Raw genomic sequence first — 26567 nt, forward strand, 5'->3', positions numbered from 1 at the left:
GTTTGATAACTGCTATAGGTTGACACAATGCACAAATGACAAGACAGACCAAAAATATCCCTGTGTATAAAGCAGATGCCTTCCTCCCTGGGATTCAGTATGTCCTAGAAGTTTTTGCCTTCACAGCTGGGCTCAGGGGAGAATCCTGGGTCAAGTGGGAAACTGGGGGAATTCTTTTCCAGGGACAGAACTAGATGATGTGAAGCGCCTGCTGAAGGGGAGCCGATCAGCCAGTGTGAGCCCCACCAGGCACTCTTCCAACACGCTTCCCATCCCCAAGAAGGGCACAGTGGAGACCAAGACAGTGACGGCCAGCTCCCAGTCAGGTAAGCTGTGCAGCTCCTGGCCATCACAGAAGGAAGGAGTGTGGTACAGACTGTTCAGGTTAAGGCAGAGTCCTTGCAGAACCCTGAGCAAATGCTCTTTGTACGTAGCCAAAGGGCTTTGAAGTTATTCCCCATTTGGCCACCATCCCATGTGCAAGCTATAATCAAGATCTAGATCCTAGAGATTCACTCCCAGGAGATCCCTTCTTATTAGAGTCACTTATTTATTTTTATTATCTTAATTTATTGGATAGAGACAGAGAGAAATTGAGAGGAAAGGGAAGATAGAGAGGGAGAGAGACAGATAGACACCTATCTTCACCACTTGCAGTTTCCCCCTGCAGGTAGGGAGCAGGGACTTGAACCTGGATCCTTGCGTATATGTGTGTTCAACCAGGTGTGCCACCACCTGGTCTCCAAGTCATTGACTTATTATGAGAGAGGAAGAGGAGGGAGAAAGGAAGAGGGAGAGGGAGAGGGAGAGGGAGAGGGAGAGGGAGAGGGAGGGAGAGAGGAAGGAGAGAGAGAGAAATATGTATATATAGAGAGGAGGGTGAGAGCACTACTCAGTTCTGGCATAAGATGGTGTCAAGAATCAAACTTGTGGCTTCTAGGCTTCAAGCATGTGAGTTGATGTTCTCACAGGCTGAGCTATCTCCCCAGCTTTCTCAGGAGACCCTTAACATCCCTTGGGATGTGTTGACCAAGTTCCCTAATGAAGATGATTGGGGAATTCTGCAGTGTTTTCATTCATGCAGTGACCATGTACTACAGGTTGCTTCTATGTCAAAACACCAGACATGGAAGAAAGGTTGTAGCCACTGCCCTCATGGAAGTGATGGACTTTGGGAGAGTCAAACAGATGTCTTCTGGGATCATAGTCAAGTGGGAGGAGCATTGTTCAACACTATTCAGTCTATTGTGTGTATTGCTCAGTGCTCACATATCCTATGCCTACCAAGGGCAAGGTTAGGCCCTGTTGGAGGGAGGGAGATGGATAAGCAGATGTTAGAAGGGAAATGAAGAAGCCAAATCTACTACACCATGAAGCTCTCATCTCTCCAACCACTGGGGAGGAAAAAAAAAAACCTTTGAAATTGATATCACGTGGGGATAGATAGTATAATGGTTATGCAAACTCTCATGCCTGATGCACCAAAGTCCCAGGTTCCATCCCCCGCACCACCATAAACCAGAACTGAACAGTGTTCTGGTAATAAAGTAACAAAAAAAAAATCTTAAAAAATAAAATAAAATAATTAACATCATTTGCCTTTTCAATACAGAACCAATAAAGAATGGGCAGAACTGGCTTCAATTTAAGGAGAGTTTAACTGAGAGAGGCTGCCTGCCATCTATGGGGCCTCAGGACCAAGGGATACCCTGTCCACATTTACCATGTGCCCAGAATTCTACTCTGGGGGGTTCATATGGGGCTGGGGTGTCTCCTGTCATCCTTGGAGTCACAATCAGCAACAAGCAGGGAGGGGAACAATACTGGAACCAGTACCCCTGGAAGTGGAGAGGGAATTTAGATGGAGAAGTAGATGGACTCTGGGGCAAAATGACTTACTTCAAATTTCACTGAGAGCCACTCCAGAGGCTTCAAGTGTGTATCAAAAGCAGTCAGCATCCGTGTATACTAAATTTAGTCCACCACTAAAAGGCATAAGTCATCCTTCACCACATAACTGACTTTTTCCGAGAATTTACCCACTCCTTATCTTCCTTTCTTTTTGGTAACCACTAATTTTCTCTTAAAATATGGTGATCACCAGCTCTGAGGTTTCAGACAGAAATGAAAAAACCCACTGACCCAGTTTTCTCTGGACTGAGGAAATTCCTAGTACATGAGACCGTTAGAGCTAAAACCAGGAAAATCCCAGAAGTCAGAGTCAACTAGTTTACCCCAGCATGGAGAGTAGATTTACTTCTCACAAGGGTATCTGTGTGTATGTGTTTCCAGTGTCCGGCACCTACGATGCAACTCTCCTCGATGTCAACCTTCCCTCCCACATGTGGTCCTCCACCTTGCCAGCAGGGTCCTCCCTGGGGACCTATCACAACAACATGACCACCACCCAGAGCTCATCCCTCCTCAACACCAACGCTTATTCCTCAGGATCAGGTATGGGGCAGGCAGCACAACCCTTACCTACCCATCTCTGAATCCTCCACTCTTAACTCTGGAGTGAAATGAAGTATCATTAAAAAGAACATGAAAACCAATGCAAGAAATTTAGCTTCACTCCACAGGAGTTAACTGACTGACCTTCCACAAGTTCCTTAACTTCTCTGGGATTCAGATGCCTCTTCCATAAGATGGAATCACTAACTTGGGGTCACTTAGGATCACGACTTAGGGCCACCCATTGGCTATGGCCCAAGAGACAAGACTAAGCAAGCCTGAGCTTAGGATATTTTCAAGTGACAAACATTAATTTAGGAGCTTACATTTCAGATCTTTTGTGGCTATGACTGTAACACTTAAATTCTTTAGGGGTTCAGGTTATGGCATTGTTTAGCTGAATGCTTGGTTCCGTGCTACAAAGTTTAGATTTCTCGTTTAAAAACTGACAAAACATAAACAAAATATATCCCTGGCGTCCCTTCCCTCGCCTCCTCTCTGGGTGTTCAGCTTACAGCCTTCCTTCTCTCCTACAGTCTTTGGACTTCCGAATAACATGGCATCCTGCTCCCCCACTCTGCACCCTGGACTCAGCACCTGCTCCTCAGGTCGGTGCCCATAGCTCCACTCACCTCTTCCAGGTCCTGTACTTAAAAATTAGAATGGTTCCACCTCCACCCCCCAACCCCCACCTCCACCTCCACCCCTAGGAAAGTAGAGTTGTTTCTAGAAAAATGCCTCTTTGCCCAAGAGTGTGAGGACTTACCTTCTTGCATACGACAACACAGACCGAGGGCTACACCAGAAGGCACAGCAACCGAGCTCAATCACAGGTGCAACTCAGTTCCCTGGGGACAGGGCAGGACCAGACACCTCACTTACATGTTTATTCTATGCTGGTCCCTTGTTTTCACAAGAGTTAAAGAAATAGAAGGAAAGGGGCTGAGTAAGAACTTGTGGCATATTCAGGTGAAAAGCATTAATTCAGAAGCTCTTACTTCAAACCTTTTTCTGAGTATTCCTGCATACTACTGACATCCAAGTGATTTTTAAAAAATATTTAGTTATTTATTTATTTGCTTTTGTTACCAGGGTTATCACTGGAGCTCAGTGGCTTTTTTTTCCCTTTTCTTTTTTCCTTTCTTTCTGTCTTTTGACAGGACAGAGAATTTGAGAGAAGAGTGAAGACAGAGAGAGAGAAAGAGAGAGAGAGAGAGACCTGCAGACCTGCTTCACTGCTCATAAAGCATTCCCCCTGTGTGTGAGGAACAGGAGCTCAAACCCAGGTCCTTGCACATGGTGATATATGCACTTAACCAGGTGTGCCACCACCTGGCCTAGGGAACAAAATTACTGTTTAGCTTCCTGTGCAAACATGTAGCCATTTTATAATACTTATTCACTCTCTTTCAGTTTATCTATTTCCACATATATCACAAGAGCTGTGTGTAAGCTACCAGCATGCATATCATATGAAAGAAACCCATCTTCTCCCTGTGACACTGATTAGGACTAACACATAGAATAATTGGTCTTTGTTTATTTGGTCTGTCTGCCGATGGAAATTTAGTACTTTGTCTATCCACACTGTCCATTGATAAGAGAAGTTCCTTTTTTCTACTTTTGCTATTCTGCTTTGCAAGGTCCTGAGAGGAAGATGGTCCCCAAACACTAACTGGGGGGAAGAAGAGAAACTGTTACACTAGAAAGGAATAAATTCCTGCATGTTGCTACCAAAACAAGTCACTGGTCTTTGAATCATTTTGAGAGCAAAGGGAATTCCCTGTGTTTGAGTCAGGAGAAGCAAATTAAGATTCTATCAGTCAGTCACTCTCAACTTGTTGTATCTCTAGACCATAACCACAGTCCCGACACTGTATTCCAAGGCACCCCAGGGTGGCACAGCCAATCCCTGAGATATTTTAAGTTTTTGAGGGACACAATAGCTAATTCACCAATTTTGTGTGGACTACTGCTATTAAATGTGGACCTCCATTAGTATGATGCTTTAATTATCTCTCTGCATGACTGCAGGCCCCAGATATGTAATGAGCTCCTGATGGCAGAAAGCATTTCCCATCAATTTTTGTAACCCCAGGCCCTCGAATTCTGCCTGACACCTAATTACAACAATCAATAAGGGCTTAATAGGATCATTGTTCATTGAACAAATATTTGCTGGCCATCTGCAAAAGGGAACAGTTAGCTGAGATATGAAAGAATGAGTGAAAATAGGGCATGTGGGTAGGGGCACAAGAGTAGCTAAATCAGAGCATGTAATGGATGGATGGATGCATGCATGCATGAATAAATGAATGAATGAATGAATGAATGAATGAACAAATGAATGAATGAACTACAATATGGTACAGTACTGGTGTGAGGGTTTGTGTTTCAGGTCATTTTTAGTGGTTGTAGCCATTTACAGAACAACTTTTGCTTTGTCATAGTCAGACTCATTCAGTAGAAATTATCAGAATAAGCAAAATGTTTGTGGAGTTTGAACAAGAAGGGAAGTTCTTCTCTGTTTTCATGGGGACTGGCACTGAGAAGTTACAGGTGGAGAGAGCATTGCATCCTTGTTGGTACTCTGAGACATTCAGAAGTTTGTCGAGAAGTAACTATACCTGGAGGCTAAGAACAGAGTTCCCTTAGGAAGGAGGTATTGGAACATGATGGCAGAGGAGGACCTGGAGGGGGGCTAAGTTGTTATGTGGAAAACTAAGTCATGTTACACATGCACAAACTACTATATTTTACTGTTGACTGTAAGCTATTAATTCCACCAAGAAATTAAAAAAAAAAAAGCTAAAGATTTTAAAAGAAGGCATTGTGACCTCACAGGTAGGGAACCTTAGCCAGTGGTCAGTGTCCTGAAATGAGATATGTCTCGCGATAGAGAGAGAATGACTCTAGATAGTTGCCATATTGCTATACAGTTGATCAGAAGAGATCAGGATGGAGCTAGAAGAGATTCTCATCTCTCCATGGTAACTGCATAACATTCTCAATTCCAACTTGAGTCCTTCTTCACCATCTTGCACCAGGACCCCAAATCCATCTGCCACCCCACCACTAGCTCCCCTCACTCCCACCCCCCCAAAAAATAAAAAAATTAAAAAAGTAAAACCTACTCTGACCTCACTACCCAGACTCCTTTGCTCGGGAGTAATACACCAAACCCAGCCCAAATTTGACTTTGTGCTTATCCCTTTCTGTCTTTTATTCTTAACTTCCACCTATAAGTGAGATCATCCAGTATTCATTCTTCTCTTTTTGGCTTATCTCATTTAACATGATTCCTTCAAGCTCCATGTGAGAACAGGTTCTGCTAGACAAAGGGAGCTTGTAGAGAAACTGCAGTTTTAACAATAGGAACTCTTAGAATGTTCCGGTCTGTATAGTCTCACAGTCTATATTTTCTGTAGTAGATCTGTCAGCTTCCTTGAGGTTAACTCATATAAGTTTCTTAAATGATCATGACTATTACTCTCTTAAGTTAAACATTATTTGAAGAGTCATATCATTATAACAGAGCCAACATTCAGGGTTAAGTACAAATTGTACCACTTAGGCTCTAGTTACAAAGAAAGGACATTCCCTGTTCAGTTACACGGTAACTCCCCCATTTCAGCACTAGGAATGGGCTGTTTATCCAGTAGTGTTATGGTAGGAAAAAAAAAGGGGGGGGAAGGAAAGAAAAATACAGTCAGATGGATGAGATGTTCTTCAAAGGCAGTGAATGTGTTTATGTAAAAAAAAAAAATGTGGACCTCACTCCTGGGTAAATGGCATAGTTAAAACTGCTGGGTTTGGGGTATGGAAGTGAAGTTTAAAAAATAAATAAATAAAAGACAATTCAGTAAAAGTGGGGAACTGAGAATGTTTGGAGTCCTCTATCCAACAAAATGCATTTACTATGGGAGTGGTTTGGGGTGGGGGGATCCCCAGATATTGCCTTGCACTGGGTCCTTCTCTATGCACCTGTGCTCACCAGCCCTTCACTCCTTCACAGTGTTTGGTATGCAGAACAACCTGGCCCCCAGCTCGACTGCCTTGTCCCATGGTACCACCACCACCTCCACAGGTCTGTAGCTGAGAGCTGAAGCTGAAATATCCTCTCAGATACCACTTCCTTTTTTATTTTTAATATTTTATTTTATGGATTTATGGATTTACTAATTCATTTGGGATAGAGACAGAGAGAAACTGAGAGGGGAGGAGGAGTGAGAGAAACAGAAATACCTGCAGCGCTCCTTCACTACTCTCAAAGCACTCCACTGCAGATGAAGACCAGGGGCTTGAACATGGGTCTTTGCACACTGTAATGTGAGCACTCTACTGGATAGAAATACTCTTTCCAGCAACTGATTGGAGGGACCCAAATGTCTCTGAAATCCACCTTTCTCACCAAGGAGAGAATCTTCGCTCCCTAGCAGAAAGATGCCCAGCTTGACCTTGTCCTGGCTCAGACATGAGAATAACCATAGGGGTGCCTGTGCCCCCACATCTGTGACAACCCACTGTGGCTGCATGTCAATTATCTGGTTGATTTTAGTGGGTATTCTTTGTGGAAATGTGAGGAGAGGGTTCAGAAGATACATGAACCTCAGTCTTTGCCTTCAGCTTGCTTATTCTTTGGAGTACAAAGTCTAACAGAAATTCAGCCATTTGAGGGTATCATATATGAAACACAAATCAAGTTGTGCAGAGAAGATATTCAGAATGTAGGATTTCAGAAGGGAAAGATGGGGGAGTGTCTGAGAAGAATTCTTAGAAGGGGTGGTCTTTGAAATAGTCCCTGAAAGATGCCAATTATAAGAATGTTCTATTCTAAACCCTCTGTGCTGCCCCTGTGAATGCAAAGAATTGATTTCATTTTTCATTTTGTCATCATGCATGATCATCATTCTTCTCTGGGGTGGGGCGGGGCAGGCAGGTCACACTGCTTCCAAGCTGCATAGACTCAGCCTCTCATGCTAGCCCTGCATCCCTCTCTTACAGCCTATGGTGTGAAGAAAAACATGCCCCAGAGTTCTGCCACTGTGAGCACCGGCATGTCCACCTCTGCGGGTGAGTGCTGTCCCCAGCTGCCAGGGACTGGCTGACACACAGAGAGAATCAGTCCTCACATGATGTCTAGAAGGAGGGGACATAACTGTCAGCGGTCTCAGGTCCCCAAATGCATATCACCCCAATGGCTTCTGTGTTCTTTCCATGGACCATTGACCTCCTAAGTCATGTCAAAATCCCTGTACAAAGTGGGCAAGAAGCTCCCCCTCTGTACCAGCCTAGAGTCCAGCACTCCAGGTCCATTGAACTAGACACCCCAAGCCTGCTCCTGGTGCACAGAGCCATTACAAGAGTCAGGGAGCACCTCTTAAGCCTCCACATACACATCCATACATGAGTCCCATAGATCTTTATCAGCTGCTCTAACCCTGCTTTGTTTCCTGCCACTCAGCAACTCTTTCATTCAGAAAATATTTACTGGACACCTACTTGTATGAGACAGCCTGTTCTCAGTGCCCAGGTGGGCTACAGCCCTGCCCTCAAAATGTACTGGGTAATAGCAGAAAGTGAGCAGAAACAGAGGATGTTGTAGAGGCAGGAGTGGTTGTTTGAGTGTTAGCATCAGCGAAGACCTTCCTAGGATGCTCACACCTAGAGCCTGAAGGGTAGAAATGAACCCACTAAGTTCATTATGGAAGGGTCTACCTGACAGGGGACTTTGGGCCATTCAGTCATGATCCTGCTGTGTCCAAGTGGGAAGGCAGCTCATAGAACAACTACCCAGAGCTCCTGACATTGGCCCAGTCTCCTGATGGCCAGCCAGGCAAGAGAGGATGCCTTTGGTCTTCAGAATGTTTCTTAGTTACAGCTGTTCATGAAAGCATGGTTCCCCATCTCCACCCCACAACACACACACACACACACACACACACACACACACACACACACACACACACTTGGATTTCTCTCTTCCTCCCAGCTCCTTCCCTCCCCTCCCTTTCCTCTCCTGTTGGGTTCTTCCTCTCCCTTATAAGCACCTTCTCCTCTCCTCTCACCTGTTTCCTTTCCCCTCCAGCCTGCACCACAAGTGTGCAGAATGAAGACCTCATGCACAAGGATTGCAAGTTCCTAATCCTGGAGAAAGACAACTCGCCTGCCAAGAAGGAGATGGAGCTACTGATCATGACCAAGGACAGTGGAAAGGTCTTCACAGCCTCCCCTGCCAGTGTCACAGCAAGTACGTGGGGCTCAGGACTCAGTACATCTGAAGAGAGGCAGGCAGGGCAGGCAACCCAGCATCCTATATCAGGGAGGTCTAGAGATGTGTTAATATTAAAAACACACTCATCCCACTGAAATGAAGACTGTCTGCCTAAATATGGGTCTCTCCTGAGCACAGACCCAGAAGATTCCAGCCAAGAGCTCCCACTGGGAGTCCCTGGACATCAGGAGGCCTCCTTCTTATAGAACAGATGTGGGGAGGCTTTCATCAGGAAGACTGGGCTCTCTTTCTCTCTCCCCAAATGGGATGGGGGAGTGGCATGTGCAGAGACCTGCATTATAGTATGGGTTGGTTGTGTGTCCAGCTTCTTTCTCAGATGACACCCTGAAAAAGGAAAAGCAAGCTGCCTACACTGCTGACACCCACCTAATAGCAGAAGCAAATGGTAAGAGCAAAGCTGATCAGTGTGACCTTGACCTCCTTCAGCCAATATTTCATTTATTTGTCCTCTGAGATTTTGCAACTCCTAGTGCTGTCCCTGGACCAATAGCCCCGGCAGCAGCTAGGAAGGTATTAAGAGACTCAGACTGCTAGGCTTGCTGAGCCAGGAACCTCTGCTAATGAGCTCTCTGCTTGCTGCACATTATTAAAACAACTCTAACTAACCTTAATGTCTACAGCAGTAGTTTTGGCTCACCTTACTCATCCATCCATATATTCAGGACTAATATTTCTCAAATCTATTTGCTATATTTATATATTTATTTATTTTATTTTATTTCCTCACATGCCCTGGATCCTACAGACTCCAAATCACTTTGCCTCTAGGGTTTTCGCTGGGGCTCTGAGCCAGCACCGCAAATCCACTGTTCCTGATGGACAATTTTTCCAATTTTTGTTGGACAGGACAGAGCAAAGTTGAGAGGAGAGGGGAAGATAGAGAGGGAGAAAGATAGACACCTGCAGACCTGCTTCACTGCTTGTGAAGTGACCCCCTGCAGGTGGGGAGCCAGGGGGCTTGAACCAGTATCTTTGTGCGGGTCTTTGCGCTTCATACTATGTCCGCTTAAGCCAGTGAGCCACTGCCTAGCTCCCAATATTTTAGGTATTTATTGACATGAGATAAAAAAAGAAACAAAGCTTTATTCTGTCACATGTGATGCCAGAACTGAACCCAGAATCCCATGCTTCTAAACCCAAGCTCTAGTCACGTGACACCTCCTAGGCTGCCACAGAACATGCAAATGAAATGAGTTACAATCCAGACAGTGCTTAGCTCTAAAATAATAAACAGTCCCTTATGTTTTGGGGGTGGAAGTAGTGCTCTGTAGTTAACCTCTTTAACTATAAAGATCTTCAGAATCTAATGAAAACTGTAGACAATTTCTCCAGAAGGTTCCACACGTTCCCACCAGCACTCAATGGCCACATAGCATCAGGAACTCAACAGCAGCCCTGCTCCAGGTCTGTTCTTGTCATCAGAGTCCCTCTATCTCAGGAGTCATTTCTCACAAGCGCACTCAATGTCTGAATGCAAAGCTCTGCCTCCCCCCCTCAGCGTGGTCCTCCAAAAATACCTTGTGCTTTAAAGTTTTAAGGTTATGGGGGGAGGGGGCAAGCAGTGGCACACCCAGCTGAGTGCACATATTACCATTTGCAAGGCCCAGGTTCTAGTCCCTGCTCCAAGCCCCTGCTCCCCATTCACAGAAAGGACACTTTATGAGCAGTGAAGCAGGTTTGCAGGTATCTCTTTTTTTTAATTGTTCATTTATAAAACAGAAACATTGACTAAACCATAGGATAAGAGGGATACAACTCAACACAATTCCTACCACCAGAACTCCGTATCTCATCTTCTCCCCTGATAGCTTTCCTATTCTTTAACCCTCTGGGAGTATGGACTCAAGGTCGTGGTAGGATGCAGAAGGCTGAATGAAGGTCTGGCTTTTGTAATTGCTTCCCCGATGAACATGAGCATTGATTCATACGCCCAGCCTGTCTCTCTCTTTCCCTAGTGGGGAAGGGCTCTGTGGAATCAGAGCTCCAGGACACATTGGTGGGCTTGTCTGTCCAGGGAAGGCCGGTTGGCATCATGCTAGCATCTAAAACCTGGTGGTTGACAAAAGAGTTAACATACAAAGCCAAAGAAATTGTTGAGCAGTCATGGACCTAAAGGCTGGAATAGTGCAAATGAAGAGTTGGGGGGGGGGGTCCTCCATTTTGTAGATAGCTAGTAGGCATATTTTAATTATATTCCAAAGGGCCTGTGGCTATACTAGTTTTTTTCTTTCTTTCTTTTTCTTTTTTCCCCTGAGCCTGAAATCTGATATGTGAATTCAAGTTATTGTCTGGGGAGATGATGTCATGGCTGGCAGAAGGACCAGAAAGCTGGATCAGAGAAGAGAGTAGCTCCCTAATATGGGAAAGGGGTATAAATATTGTTGATTTTAAACACCATTGATTTGATGTGATCTGGATCCCATATTCAGCTTAGGTGCCTATATGACCTCTGCGTTCCTCTAGATCTGAGCTCACATTCTGTGGTCATGAGTAGGTGTCTTACCTTTTTTTCCTCTCTGTTCCCCCCCCCCTCAATTTCTCTCTGTCTTATCAAATAAAATAGAAAAGGGGAACTGGGGAAAATGGCCACCAGGAATGGTCAATTCATAGTGCAGGCACCAAGCCAAAGCAATACTGTGTTGGCAATTAAAAAATTATATTTGAAGGAGTTCTAACACTGCTTTTGTTTCCTACCTTTAAGTGCAACCAGTCACTGGGTTTGCTAGGTGCCCCTTAAGTGCTGCTTCTTATTCTGGGTGCTGTGGGGATTACAAAGGAAGAGCTGCCTGAACAGAGTCATGGAGATGGGAACATGGGCTCTCTCTTGTAAAAGTTCAGACCCAAGACTGTTGCATGTGTTTGTCTTTCAGGCAATGCGAAGACTGCTCCCACAAAGGGCAAAGTTACCTCTGCAGGTGGGTGAGCCAGGCTAGGGTGTTGAGTGGAGCCTTACAGTGAGCTCCAGCCACACAACACGATGGAAAGTCCTCAGTGGTTCACAGGGGTCCGCAGGGGGCTGAAGAAGAAGCTGAGCTCTCCCAGACCACCCCTGCTGAACACCCATCATCTGCCCCAAAGTCCAGGAGCTCCCACCAGGGCCAAATACAAACCTACCAGGGGCTTTAAGACCACATTGAGACCAGGGACAGATCCAGCCCTTTACACAATCATCTGCGAACAGCCCAAGGGTTGTCACCCCATTTTAGATGCTAATTTCCACTCAATGTGGGTTTGCCAGGCACTCCTGAAGTGTTGCTTGTGACTATGGGTGCTGAAGGGATTGCAAAAGAAGATTTGCCTGAACAGAGAGGTGGAGTTGGGAATGTTTTAGGTTCAGGCAAGATTAAATGCAGAAGCTTGGCACAGAGCAGAGTTCACAATCAACATATTTTCAAAGGTTTCTTTATCTTTTGTGTTCTTTTTTTTTTCTTTGTGCCATAGTAGTTATCACTCGGGCTCAGTGCATGCAATACTCCACTGTTGCCCATGGCTAAAGGTCTTGATAGAAAGTAATAGAAAGGGAGTTCGGCTGTAGTGCAGTGGGTTAAGCGCAGGTGGCGCAAAGCACAAGGACCGGCATAAGGATCCCGGTTCAAACCCCGGCTCCCCACCTGCAGGGGAGTCGCTTCACAGGCGGTGAAGCAGGTCTGCAGGTGTCTATCTTTCTCTCCTCCTCTCTGTCTTCCCCTCCTCTCTCCATTTCTCTCTGTACTATCCAACAACAACAATAATAACTACAACAATAAAACAACAAGGGCAACAAAAGGGAATAAATAAATTAAATAAATATTTTTAAAAATTTAAAAAAAAAAGAAAGTAATAGAAAGGCAGCAAGAGGTGGAGTGTGTGGGGTAGGGGGAGGGAGAAGAGACACCTGCAGCACTGCTCCAACACACAAGAAACACTCACCTTTGCAGGCGAGGAACCAGGGACTTAAACACTGGCCCTCATGGTTGTGTGTGCACTCTACTGAGTCAGCCACCATCCAACCCCCATAATCAAAAGTTTTCAAAACTTCAAGCTCCTTGCTACATCCTCTGCTATTTTTATATCATTTTATTAGGCCTCTGTTAATTTTTATTCATGCCTTATCTCACTTCATTTGACAAGCCTCCTATGAAGTAGATTCCCTTTTAGCCTCAAGCATAAAAAGGGAAACCAAGAAGTTAAGTTGCCTTCTCAGGGTTCACACAGCTTGAACTCAGGATTGTCGGAAGTCAGGCCCATGCTCTGCAGATGTGACAAGAGCCTGAAAGCTGCCATCACATTCCCTCGGGCCACAGGAAATTACCAAAACGCTGGAAGACTTACTTGGAGGGAAGAGGGCAGCAGCGGGCACCATCACTTTACCTACCCTTCCCCTCTCTCACACAGAGAACTATGGCTACAAGCATGGAGGAGGCAGCAGCGGAAGTGGCGGTGTTGTTGGTGGTGGAGGTGGGGGTCCGTGGGGGGCAGCCCCTGCCTGGTGCCCCTGCGGCTCCTGCTGCAGCTGGTGGAAATGGCTGCTGGGCCTGCTGCTGACCTGGCTGCTGCTGCTTGGTTTGCTCTTCGGCCTCATTGCTCTGGGTACGTGGAGCTGGGCTGGGAGGCAGGCCCTGCAGTGGGCTCAGAGGGATGAAACTGCATCAGAGTTCCAGGGACATGAGACAGCACGGCTGCAGACCTCTCATAACTGCAGATGAGGAAGCTGAGGCTCTGGGAGGTACCCAGCCCAGGTCCCACTGCTGCCTGGTGGCAGAGCTGGGACTCTGAGGTCACTCTGGGTCCCAGTCCAGCTCCGCTGTCCCTACAGCCACTAATTGCTCCAGGATTCAAGGCCCTTGATCATCAGTGGTGCCATTTCATAGCCGTTCCCACTCACCACACATACTTCTTTGTTTCTCACATCACCTCCCAGGGACACTGAGAGCCAGCTCTGTCACCATCATAAACGAGTGGGTCAGAGAAAGAACATAGTGGTCATACAAAAGAATTTCATACCCGAGACCTCAAGGTCTCTGGTTCAATTCCCAGTAATACCATAAGCCAGAGCTGATCAGTGTTCTGGCAAACAAGCAAAGCACAGACAAAAACAGCCACCTTTCAAGTGAGAAGCCTGAGTCAGATTCCTTGAAGTCTCAGTCATGATTCTCAACAGCCAGTCTAGCAGGTGGCCAATGGATAGTCAATTGCATCTGCATAACTGTCCCAGTGGAATGTTCTCGGTGGCACCAGGAAGCCACCCCAGTGCACCCTTTTCCAGCCCCCACCCCTTAAGATGTGAGTGTATGCTTAAAGAGCTGGGTCCCTGAAGCTAATGCTGCCTTGTCCTTCTGTCTGTCTGTCGGTTTCAGCGGAGGAGGTGAGGAAGCTGAAGGCACGTGTGGACGAGCTGGAGCAGCACAGCAGCAGAGTGCTGCTGTTTGATGAGAAGGCAGAGCAGATCCAGAAGGATCGGCTGCTGGGAGATGCGCACAGGGTGGGAACAGCCGGACTGGACGGTGATGGTCAGGAGGCCCTGTGGCTCTTCGTGAGGAACAAGCTCATGACAGAACAAAAAAATGGTGAGAGGGAGTCAGGCTGTAGTGCAGCAGGTTAAGCGCAGGTGGTGCAAAGCACAAGGACCGGCATAAGGATCCCGGTTCAAACCCCGGCTCCCCACCTGCAGGGGAGTCCCTTCACAGGCAGTGAAGCAGGTCTGCAGGTGTCTATCTTTCTCTCCTCCTCTCTGTCTTCCCCTCCTCTCTCCATTTCTCTCTATCCTATCCAACAACGACAACAACAATAATAACTACAACAATAAAACAACAAGGGCAACAAAAGGGAATAAATAAATAAAATAAATATTTTTTAAAAATGGTGAGAGCCTCACGGGGCAGAGGGCCAGTTGGCTCCCATCCTTCTGTCGCTTCCTTGCTAACTCTCCTCATCACCCTCTCCACTGTGGCAGGGAGGGAGGGTCAGCACTGCAATCCCACTCTGCCTGGGGAGGAGTTTACACAGGATCACGCCAGTAACACACTGTGGACCTGGCTGATCTCCTACCTCGACTTCTTCCCCCACATGTGTGCACGAGTGTGAGTCACAGACGTGCTCCTGACTCAACCTTCCTCTTTCTGGCAGGAAATCTCCTGGGAAGCCCTGGGCCAAAAGGTATGTGGTAAATTAAGCCTTCTTCCTGTTCTCTCTTTTTTTTTTTTTTTCATTTTCTTTTGTCGGGGGTGGGGAGAGGGTGGGAAGCATTTCATGGGGGTAGGATTTTCTGGGTGGGTTGTAATTTTTTCCCTCTTGTCCAAACTGAAAGACCACCAGCAGAAAGATCGTTGGTGTCTGTTGGCAGGACTCAGAGGTGTCTAAAATTTAGAGTCAGAACACCTCAGAACAGGGAAGAGTCATCTCAAACTTGAGCTCAAAGAGACCCAGCCAGCTGCACCCCAAAGACTACAGACAGAATCTGAGGGAGCACAGTGCCTGCCAGCTCAACTGGAAAGGCAGCTCACAGACTGTCCAGGGGTCTCACAATGCTCAGAGAGCATGGTCCTGGGGGTCTTTCTCCAACTCATCACTGTTTCTCTTTTTGGTTCCAGGTGACATGGGAAGTCAAGGCCCTAAAGGTAAATAGTATGTGGATATTTGTAATATCAAGAAGGGTTGGTGATTTAAAGCTCTGAACAAATGTTAGAAAGCCCGCCTGCCCCACCCTCTCCTAGCCATGGCCCCTTTCTGGCAGGAACTACGGAAGAGCCTTCAGACTCTTAATTTTGGAGGTGTTTGGGGGCTCATTACAGAACAGGGCTATCCATCTCTGGGGAGCACTGGCCTGGCTCCTTTTCAGGCTCCAGGAACTCAGAGCGAGGACCCCAAGGGGCCCTGTGTTAAAGATATACATCTCCCTACTTCCAAGAGTAATCTAAAAGCTTGCTACTAAACAGCCCAGGGAAATTTCTAGAAATACATATGCCTGGGACCTGCAGCAGGTTAATTCTAATGATGCAGTTTAGGAACCACCATTCCTGGAGGAGGGTGGACTTGGGTGTTAGTGGAGGAGACAGGGTGCAACCCAGCAGCCAGAAGTAGGGCTTCTGGGGGGAGCCCAGAAAAGGTACCATCCTGCCTCTGGGGTTGGGCACAGGAAAAGGCACCCCCATAGTGTTCATTCACTGGGGGACAGTTGCAAGCTGAGTTGTATTGCACACTATTCTGTTCTGTAGGAAACTGTATTATCTCCTCAAAAAAAAAAAATCTGTTTTAACAATTAATGGAATTTTGGAGGAGGACAGAGCTCTAACCCCAGTTGTCCTTGACAGGACCTAGCAATGGTTCTTGGTCTCCATGTGTGTGTGTGTGTGGGGGGGGGGGGGGGGGTCATAAACCACAGAGTGCATAGGACTCACAGAAGGTTCCAGGCCCTTCCCTGAAACCTTTGAACCAGGAGGTATGGATGGGACCAGAAGTCTGTGACCCTGATCACTTGTCCCCACCTGTTCCCACCTCCCTCCCTATGAGACCCCAGTGCAGGAAGTGGAGATCTTCCACTTGATCTCCCATAACCTTTCTTCAGGAGTCCCTCCCCACAAACACACATTCCGGGTCTCCATCCCAGCCCCCTTCCCCAAGGCTCCAGCTTGTGAGCCGCATGCTGGGAGGGAACTAATGGTTCTGGAGCCCCTGAACCTGAGGTCACCATAAAATGCATGCAGTCCAGTTGCATTGGAAGTGAAAGGTAAACAACAAATGATTCTTCATTCTAAGTGTGCCCCAAATATTACATGAGATAGGCTTACACTAAGCATTTTTTTGCTTGCAATTAAAAATTACCTGGGTGTGTTGTGTTTTCATCTTGCCAAAGTCAGACAGTTCTACCTGGATTCCACCAGGGCTCTGTTGGGTAATTGTCCTGAGTCATCTGCCTAATGGCTTCCTTCTGTCTCTGTTCCACAGGGGACCGAGGACTGCCTGGGACTCCAGGTGCGTAACCTCCAGTGATGCTACTGGTGATGGCTGCTGCTCAGCCCTGAAACCCCAGAAGAACACAGAACTGAGCCACTTTTCTGTATCTGCAGGTGCCCCTGGGCTACTGGGACATCCAGGTCCTGAAGGACCAAAAGGACAAAAGGGCAGTGTGGGTAAGAACCGCCTTTTTCTATTCATTCATTCATTTGTTTATTCACTTGTTTAATCAACATCTGCTAAGTGCCTGCTGTGTGCCAGGCCATTTCAGGTGCTGAAGAAACACCTGTTTTATTTGGGCAGAGAAAGACAATAGGTGTGATAGATAAATGAGGCGTGGAGCAGATCAGGAGGAGTTCGTGAAAGGGTAAAGAGGACATAATGGGGGGGGGATTTTGAATAGGGGGAGAAAATAAGGTCTCATGGAGAAGATGCCATTGGAGCAAAGGCATGAAGAGGGTTTGGAGGCCCACTATGAGGAGACTTGGGAGCAGCAGCACAGGCAAAGGGAGCAGCCACAAGTACAGGCCAGGGAGACTGAGGCTGGAGCCCAGCAAGGAGGGGGACAGAGAGTCCAGAGGGTGGGGCAGTGGGTGAGGGGGCAACACGCTGCCGTAGAGGCCTTGTCAGGGCTTGGGCTTGTCCTCCCAGGAGGTCAAGAAGTCACTGGAAGGTTTGGAGCAGAAGTAAGACATGACCCACTAACATTTTCTTATTTATTTATTTATTTTTATGAAACCTCCTTTTCTACCTCCTCCTATTTGTCCTTCTTTTAAGTTTTAAATTGCCACCAGGGTTATCACTGTGGTTTGGTACTTGCACAATGATTCCACTGATCCTGGTGGTCATTTTTTCCCTTTAAAAAAATGTTTTATTTGATAGAATAGAGAGAAATTGAGAGGGAAAGAAAGAGACCTGCAGACCTGCTTCACCACTCATGAAGTCTCCCCCACTGCAGGTGAGGGACCATGAGCTTGAACCTTGGGTCCTTGCACACTGTAATGTGCACTCAACTGGGTGTGCCACCACCTGCCCCCTCACTTGCATTTTCCATGGGTCACTGTGGTTCCTGGGTTGAGTCTGGGCTATGAGAAATGAGGAAGATATAGGGGACCAGTGTGGAGGGGCAGCATCCTGCCTGAGAGCAGCTACCTTAAGTGCCTTTGGCCGCTGTTTGGTTCCCTGACTCTGAGGTGGATTGTCTGTCTTTAGGAGAACCTGGCATGGAGGGACCTCTGGGTCAGAGAGGGCGAGAAGGGCCCATGGGACCTCGCGGTGAACCTGGACCTCCTGGCTTTGGAGAGAAAGGAGACAGAGGTTAGTGGTGATGTCTTCACCAGGGGAGCTGGTGGCACACATGCACCTGCTTAAACCAGGCTCTAGAGGACAGTGTCCTAATAAGGGGACTTGGGCTGCACTGTGGGCCAGGCCGAGGGCTGAGCCCACTATAGTGCTCAGCACCTCTCGAGGATGAAGGAGGATGGAAGTCGGGTATAGTGGAAAGCTGGGGCAGGGTTTGTCCGAAGGCAATGTGGGGTGCAGGCATGGAACTTGGCAAGGAGGGAGATGGGGAAATGTTCCAGACATGGGCCCAGCCAGAAGGCCTCTCAGCTCTGAAAGACTATGAACAAGCTTCACACATTCACACTTGAGTCCCACTTCACTTTGACAGTTATTTGTGGCCCAGGAGGTTGCACAGTGGTGAGAGCTTTGGATTCTCAACCATGAGGTCCTGTGTTCAGTCCCTGGCATTACACATACCAGAGTGATGCTCTGGGCTCTCTTAGTCTCTCTCTTTCCTCTCTCCCTCTTTCTCTCTCATTAAAAATAAATCTTTTTAAAGTAAAAACTAGTGTTTAACTAGGCAATAAATTAATATTGAAAAGGTCATATTTAATGGAATATGAAGACTCTGGGGGCTGAGTGGTGATGGCAGCATAGTTATTATGCAAAAGACTTTTATGCCCAAGGCCCCCAAGTTGCAGATATAGCCTCACCACGGCCATAAGCCAGAGTTGAGCAGTGGTCTGACAAAAGTGAAATTAAATGAAATAAAAATACTCTAAGGGTAGAAATTGAAAGCGTTTTACTGACCTATGGTCTCAGAGGTCAACAAATTTGTGATCAAATGACTCAGAGACCAATAGTAGGGCTTGGGGGGAACACACACACACACACACACACACACTAATGACAGTTCCCAAGATGGGTCGGTCACCAAATGGAAAAGGAGTCTCTCAGAGTAATCATTTCTCCTCAGGAGCTTCTGGTGAACCTGGCGTTCCGGGCCCACCTGGTATCCCAGGTTCTCCGGGTCCCAAAGGTAAGTCAGGTGCCCAGGCTGGTCCCACGCTTGCCAGGAAAGAGGTCACACTCGGGAAGAGTCACAGAGGTCCAAGCACAGGGGTCCCGAGCAGACCACTCATTGTCGAGCTTTGGTGGGGGTGATGGGTGCAAAGATCACCTCCCATAAAGACGTCCCTGTAGGGTGGGAATGGGCTGTGTTTGACTTTATGTGGACTTGTACCACGAGTTCATCTCTTGTCAGTGATCTCTCTACATGACACCGTGGGAGCAGCAGGTGGAGGAGGAAATCCCAGTTTCCTCCTCACCTGATTGGGGCCCAGATGCACCTGCTGGAAAGCAGCATGTCGGCACAGCCTGTTTGGTACCCCTCTGGTTGCCAGTCCCCTGGCCCACCCAAATGCCTACTCGTGAAGAAGGGTCTCTCCATCCCACCCAGCTGCAGCTTCCCCCCAATGGGGCCTTTGCAGACGTCACTCCTGGACCCCCTGGTACCAGGGTCCCACATACAGTGTCCCTTCCTCACAAGTTTCCCCTCCCCTTGTCCATCCCCCCGCTCAGGGTCAGAGACCTGGCCCATCTGCTAAGTGTCACCTCGTGTTCCTTCTCAGGTTCCAGTGGTTTTCCTGGCCCTCGGGGGGCCCCAGGTCAGTGTGGGGCTGCTTATCAGTAAACTGTTCCTAGCACAAAGAAGGGGATTTTAATTAGGAAAGAAAACACAGTTAAAACTAGTGGAACCATAAGAAAGAGAGGCTCCTGGAGACATTGTTGCAGTCACAGGTATCCCTGAGACCCCCAGGGGTCTTGATGGGTCCTTACAGATCCAGCCTGGCCTGGCCTGGGGTTCAAGGCTCTCCAGCAACTCAGCCACAGGTGGCTTCCACCCTGCCTCCTCCTGAGCAACGGGCCCAGCTCTGCCTTGTCTCCTGTGGGTCAACAAGCTTGTCCTGCCATCTCTACTAGGACCCCACTTGTTTCATGCACGGGCACTTGAATCATAGGCCAAGATGGCCCAACCAGGATGTGGGGGAGGGATGTAAGGGAGGGGTGTGAGGGAGGGATGTGAAGGAGGGGTGTGGGGGAGGGATGTGGGGGGAGGGCAGCATTGACTTTCTCCAGAGAGTATGTGTGTATGTGCATAGGTGTGTGTGTGTGTGTGTGTGTGTGTGTGTGTGTGTGTGTGTGTGTGTGTGTGAAATTCCCATGTGCCTGTCCATCTGTTCCAATGCTGGAGTCACTCATCTACCTGCATGGTTTCCTGTTTGCTGGCTCTATAGGTCCCCAAGGGATCCAAGGTGAATTGGGGCTCCCTGGAGTCAAAGGTAAGTTAGGTAAAGGGATGTGGGGATGTTGTCACCCTGTAGATATATCTCATTCAAGAAGGAGGTCGCATTCAAACCCCAGCACCACAGGAGAGCTGCTGTGGTGGGAGGGAAGGGGAAGCTTCTGTGCTGTCATGTCTCTCTCTGTGTCTGAATGGAAACAGTCAGAAGCAATGAAACTGTGCATGAGCGAGGCCTGTTGCAGTCAGCAAACACAAGCACGGACAGGAGGAGTGTGGGTGGGGACAGGGATGGCCTACTAGCTGGGTCTGGATCCCGAGCAGAGGCAATGTGTGAGGGATCAGCCTCCAGACAAGGACTCTGCCCCTTCCTGGCGGTCCCCTACCCGTGGCTCTTTACACTGAGGTGCTCATCTTCTTTTCAGGTGACAAAGGACCAATAGGACCACCAGGACCCAAAGGTATGCTGTTTCTGATGCTTCTCTGATGTCACCCAGTTGTGACTCTGCCCTCGGGGGTGGGGAGGGACTCCTGAGCTCATTCTAGTCCAGCTCCTCAGATGGGGAAGCAAAGCCCCAACATGACAGTCTTGCGGTTACATGTCCTGGACTGGGTCTGGAGCACTGAGGTGTCTGCCCTCTACTCTGGTCCTCCTGGTGTCCAGAGCACTCCTTTGTGGGGCAGCAGGTTCTCAGGGCACTCTGGGGGTGGACCTGACCCTGGAGAGATCTAGCCCTCTCCCTTGGCATCAGCAGCGGCACGTTCTCACTAACTTCAAGCTGGCAGCAGCTCCCAGATGCACTGAGAGCAGTCCACTTTCCTGAACCTCTTAGGGGGTGAAATTATTCTCCCCACTCCTGATGATGCCTTCCTGTGTCAGCATGATGTCCCTGCCCTTATGTTTGTTTTAGGTGACCATGGTGAGAAAGGATCCCGAGGCCTCACAGGTCAGTCCTATTCAGGATGCTGCTTTGGTCCCTTAAAAGTATTTTTGCAAGGCCAGCCAGTGGCACACCCAGAAGAGCACACACACTATCATGAGAAAGGACCTAGGTTCAATCCCTACATGCAGGGGGAAACTTCACAAGTGATGAAGCAGTACTGTGGGTGTGTCTCTTTCTGCCTTCCTCTCTATTCCCCCCTTCCCTCAGTCTCTGTCTAAAAACCAATGGGAAAAAAAATTAAAAGGAAAGGAAAGGGAAGGAAAGAAAAGAGAAATGACTGCTAGGAATGATGGATTTGTCATGCAGGCACCAAGCCCCAGAAATAACCCTGGTGGCAGTAAAAAGTCTTCTTGCAACTCTCTGTCTAGATACTTTCATCACAGTTGTATTATAGAGAAAAGAAACAAGCAAGCTAAAATAAAGCATGGAATGAATTCTACAACAGCACCAAAGTGGATAGTCTGCATAGTAAATGTTTGGAGCAGAAAAGGGGGTTGATGACTATGTGACTTTTGGGAGAATCCATATGGAAAAAAGTACTTTTCCCCAAAGTTTACATAATTTGTACCCTCTCAGCCACTTACCTCCTGCTAACCTGTGTGTTAATGGTGCTTTGACTATACCATTTACATCTGTTGTACATACTACATCTGTTGCCAAAGAGACCATCAAATCCAGTAGACACTGTGTCCCCGACCTCCAGAGAATCCCCAAGCTGCTCTGGTTTGGGAGGTGGCAGGCTTGGGGGAGGGGAGGGAGAGGCTGAACATTATTGTGTCAGTACTTTAAAGCTTCAAAGCCTCCCAACCAGCTGGTGCATTTCTTCCACAGGCCAGTCTGGCTTGAGAGGTTTGCCTGGTGCTATGGGAGAACCAGGGGCCAAAGGAGCAATGGGTGAGTATTCCCAGGGAAAAACTGAAGTGCGACATCCCCACCCTTACCATCATTGTGGCCCCAGACCCTTCAAGAAATGCCTCTCCTATTCTCTGTCCCATCCTGGTATTAACACCCCCCCCCCATATCCATGCTGTTTCTAAGTCTGGGCATCCCTCCTGAGGCAACTGTATGTGTTTGTCTGCCTGTCCCAGGGGCTGGGGGCTGTCAAGGCACCCATTCTGGTTCCTGCTTCTGAGTCACCCAGATCCTTTGGAACTAGCTATCTCTCAGGCCCTGTTACCCCACAGATGCTCTCATAGAGAGATTCGAGGTTCAGTCCTTACATTAATGCTCACTCAGGCATCTGTCACCCAGATAATGGAAGCTGGCTGAGGACCTCAGAGGTCCAGGTACTTAGCACCATTGCCAGCAGATCTCTGTTCCATCAGTGGGGCTGTGGTCTGTTCAGGACCTCATTCATTTACCAGACAGCTCTGTATGCAAGACACTGCACTGACCAAGCTAAAAGCTTTACTTCCCTTGAGGGGAGATAAAGTTGGACGTGACATTTGTCATGAAACTAGAGAGAGGAAAGATAAAGAAGGTGGCATCTCAGATGGACCTAAATGTCAGGACAGCCTCACCACCCATGTGGAAAATGCTATGGTGGAAACCCACCATGACTGATAATAGTCAAAGAGGTGACTGTGAAACCAAGACATGGACTCAGCAAAAATCCACTTTGGACAAGGGTTGAGATGATGCTCAGAGCAAAGGACCTTGACCTCCAGGTCCTGGAGTAAATGGGGTACCTGACATGAGCCCTGTGGTGGGCACTGGAGATGATATTGGGAGTCACTGGACAGGTCTCAGGAAGCAGTGGACAAGGACTGGTTTAGGAGACAGGGTGGGGGAGTTGAGCTCAGGGAAGGGGGTCTAGGGAATGCTGCACCGGCCTCCACATGGAGACAACTGTATCTGAGACTGTCTGACGGTGGAGGAAGGGGTTCTAGGAGCAGTTCCTTGAGTGACTAATGAGTTTTTTTCTTATTTCCCTAGGACCCCCTGGCCCTGATGGACTCCAGGGTCAAAGAGGTATGTCACCATGTTCCTTCTGCCCTCTTCTTCCCTTTTCACATCCCCATATGCCCCCCTCCCCTAACCATGACACCAGGTGGGGCTGTGTCCTGTGGAGACTTGTCCTGTCCAGGTCTCATTCTCTATCTCCTCTCCACATACCCACAACTTACCCTCACCAGATCCCAGAAAGTCATCTTCTCAGGCTTTTTTTTATTCATCTTTCCTGAAGGGAAATCATCTCAGGGCTGGGATATAGCTCACCCAGTAGAAGGCACATTTGCCACAACTTGTGAGAATGCAATTTGAGTCCCAGTACCACATGGGAGCTCCAGGCATGGCACTGGGGGAAGCTCCATGACTGATGGAACAGTGCTGTGATGTCTCTATCTCCTTCTCTGTGTCTAACTCAAGTTGAAGGGAAATCAAAAAATCATTTCCATGTTGGTCATGCTTTCTCTAGGTGAACAAGGTCATACAGGGATGCCTGGAACCCGTGGCCCACCAGGCCCTGCTGGCGACCCAGGGAAGCCAGGTAATTGAGCAGGGATAAGGTCTCCATGTCTCTGTGGGCTGTAGGTCTTAACCCCTCTTCCCAGGGGTTCAGCTGTTGTTGTGCCTCTGCTGGCTTATGCTGTGCACAGTGGCTGGGGGTCCCAGCATCTTTGAGGCACCAAGTCTGGCAACCTGGAAAAGAGAGAACAGCTTGGAGCCAGGGTGTCTAGAGAGGGACATGAGGTCTCCAGAACTGCAGGAACAATTAAAGTCACCGCCCTGTCTTGCTTCTCTGGGTCAGCTCCACCTTCCCTGCACCCCTGTCCTCCACCCTGAGGGGAGAAGCCATTGTTTGGGTTTCCACCAAAAACCCCACAGGAGCAAGACTCTCAGGGCTACAGGAAGAACAAATCAAAATAAACCAAGGAGGTCTTTGGGGCAAGAGACACCCCTTAACAAGCTGTGAGGAATTGAGGCTTCCTGGATCCTTTGAGAGTACTCACCAACGAGAAAACCTGAGGACAGAGTTGGGGAGCCATGAGTGCATTAGTCTTCAAGGCTCACAGTTCTCAGATCCTGGAAGGATCTGTGCCCTAAGCAAGCTCAGAACCACCACTCAGTGGAGCAATGGGACACTCCCTAGCAATGTTTGAGGGCCTCCTTGTACCCACCAAACTGCCACCCACTGCTCCAGCTGAGACTGAATATCCCTAAACCCTCATGACTTCCCTCTTGTGGTTATTCCCATAGGTCTCACTGGACCCCAAGGACCTCAGGGTGAGTCATGCCCTCCCCACCTCCACGCCTCCCACCCAGCTTGCCACACTCCATACTCAGCCAATGCTTCTCTACCACTTACCTTGGAGCTTCCTCTCCTCTGCTAGTTCTCTCCTGCCCCTTTGGAAAATATGAGTTCAGGTCTTTGAACTGTGAGTATTAGGAAGGGGAAACAGGCACAGATTTCTAAAAAACCATTCTAGTGGAAACAGCATTAGATCATTGGCCAAGTCTGTCTGTCTGTGCCCTGTTCTTTGGGGAAAGAACCCCTGGAAGATGATCCAGGCCCAGGAAGCCCATCAGACAGCCCCTCAAGGCCCACATTCCCCACTGGCATGAAGGGACTGGTGGCTCACCTTATGCAGAAATGACCCTATTTCTCTGTGACAGCCTCAATGTCTGTCTGTCCTATAGATGCATCAGTGTGCACTCAAGTGCATTTGAGAATTGGTTATTGTTCCCAATCAAAAAAAAAAAAAAAAACTAGGCAGAGGTATAAAATGAAATTGAGTAGCAGTTCCCCCAAAGTTGGGCACAGAAGGGCATCCTTCAAATGTCTCATGGCCAAGAGTTAGAAGACAGAAGCTAGAGGGGGGTATTGCTTCAGATATAGGAAGCCCAGGGCCCAGTGCCTACTCTGTGTGGGTGACTGTAGGGGTATACCCCCAGAGGAGTAAAGATACTCCAAAGCTGAATCCATGGGACCCTGTTCTGTTAAGCTCAGCTGCTGCCCCATTTCTGGGGCACAGAGGCTGCCTGAGCCAAAGCAGAAGGCAGAGCCAGGTAGGTGCCCAGGTTTCTACCCGGGTGGGGCTTTGGCTGCAGAGTGAGGGGAGTCTGGAGCTGCTGGAATGAATCATCCCTACTCACTTGCTTTTCATCACATCAGGGCTTCCTGGGTCTCCCGGGCAACCAGGGACTAAAGGTAAGTGATATATATTCACTACCACCCCCACACACTAGCCATGTTTGTGGGAGGGGAGGGACTGGCAGGAGGGAAGCTAGAGCCTGGATCAACAGTGGCATCTAGTGGCTCCCATGGAAGGCTGTGAGGCTGGGGAACCCTGGAATGTGTTCTGAGTCCTCTAGCCCCACCCAACTGCCCACACCACCCTGTCCCACAGTTCAGAGCCTCTCTGTACCCATATGTCACTACTCTACAAAGGAAGAAGCATAAGGAATGCCATTTTCTCAACCTTCCCACCCTAACTTCCCTCTAAACAGTCCCACTAGTGCTCTCACTTATACTTGCAAATCCTCCCCCTTTATTGTGGCCATCTTGCGTTATCTTTGGTCATCTTCACCAGATCAACTCTGGGTTGACTTTTTCAGATAGAGACAAAGAGTGTGAAGGAAAGAAACCACAGCACTGAAGCTTCTTTGATGCAGTGGGCACCAGGCTTGAACCTGGGTTGCACACAAAAGAAGCAGGTGCACCATACAAGTGAGCTGCTCTGCCAGCCCCTTGACTTGGCCCCTTGGCCCAATCCCCAAAACAGGAGCCACCTTCAGTCTGACTGTGCGAACGCACAGGCCAGGCCTTGGTGTGACTGGCCCTCCAGGTCCTGCAAAAGAGGGCCTTAATGTAGGGAAGGAATGTCTAACAGCCTCTGAGATGGCAAAGTCAGAGCACTAAGAGAGTGAGCCATCATTACAGGCCAAGCAGTACACACCGAGTAGTGGCCTTGTCCTGCTCTGCTTCTCTGTCATGACCCAGTCCTGCACCACCAGTTCCCAAGCATGAGCCAGTGAAGGGACAGTGGGTGCCCAGGGATGGTCTTCTCCTCGGTCTCTGTGAGTTCCATGTTCTTGAACCTCCACGGTGCTCTGTAGAGCCTGGACTGTTTCTTTCTCCTTGTGGGGGTGCTAGGAGTAAAGTCACCATCCAGAAATGACTTCCAGTGATGAACTGAGTTAAAGAGTTCTTTTGAAAAAAATCATTATAATTCTGAAGAAAAAAAAGTGCATTTGTGCATCCCAGGTGCACAGATCTCTGGGGCTCATGAGTTTCATGGGTTGGTGGCACCTTCAGTAAGAGACTTGTAGTTCTCAGGATTTCCTGCCCTTTTTGCAAACCTGTGACTTCCTGCCCAAGAGGAATGTCAGACCCTCCCTGGACAATGGTCCCAAG

At 48.2% G+C, this 26567-nt stretch overlaps 1 protein-coding gene across 3 annotated transcripts in view; it reads left to right on the forward strand.

Annotated features, from left to right (window-relative positions):
• The window catches only part of COL17A1 (collagen type XVII alpha 1 chain), a 50909-nt gene that overhangs the window by 11423 nt on the left and 12919 nt on the right, over window positions 1-26567 (forward strand). For all 3 annotated transcript variants that reach the window (XM_060171375.1, XM_060171376.1, XM_060171378.1), the window contains 25 exons: window positions 183-326; window positions 2293-2454; window positions 2991-3062; window positions 6470-6541; window positions 7459-7527; window positions 8543-8704; window positions 9054-9134; window positions 11620-11664; window positions 13124-13318; window positions 14086-14295; window positions 14855-14884; window positions 15319-15345; window positions 16673-16699; window positions 16795-16857; window positions 17894-17998; window positions 18942-19004; window positions 19597-19632; window positions 20263-20307; window positions 20693-20728; window positions 21179-21214; window positions 22043-22105; window positions 23147-23182; window positions 23628-23699; window positions 24410-24436; window positions 25326-25361. In XM_060171375.1, coding sequence (XP_060027358.1) covers window positions 183-326; window positions 2293-2454; window positions 2991-3062; window positions 6470-6541; window positions 7459-7527; window positions 8543-8704; window positions 9054-9134; window positions 11620-11664; window positions 13124-13318; window positions 14086-14295; window positions 14855-14884; window positions 15319-15345; window positions 16673-16699; window positions 16795-16857; window positions 17894-17998; window positions 18942-19004; window positions 19597-19632; window positions 20263-20307; window positions 20693-20728; window positions 21179-21214; window positions 22043-22105; window positions 23147-23182; window positions 23628-23699; window positions 24410-24436; window positions 25326-25361 — 1914 coding nt within the window. The remainder of the gene's footprint in view (window positions 1-182; window positions 327-2292; window positions 2455-2990; window positions 3063-6469; window positions 6542-7458; window positions 7528-8542; window positions 8705-9053; window positions 9135-11619; window positions 11665-13123; window positions 13319-14085; window positions 14296-14854; window positions 14885-15318; window positions 15346-16672; window positions 16700-16794; window positions 16858-17893; window positions 17999-18941; window positions 19005-19596; window positions 19633-20262; window positions 20308-20692; window positions 20729-21178; window positions 21215-22042; window positions 22106-23146; window positions 23183-23627; window positions 23700-24409; window positions 24437-25325; window positions 25362-26567) is intronic.

The sequence above is a fragment of the Erinaceus europaeus genome, chromosome 14 (assembly GCF_950295315.1).
Source record: "Erinaceus europaeus chromosome 14, mEriEur2.1, whole genome shotgun sequence".
Taxonomy (NCBI): Eukaryota; Metazoa; Chordata; class Mammalia; order Eulipotyphla; family Erinaceidae; genus Erinaceus; species Erinaceus europaeus.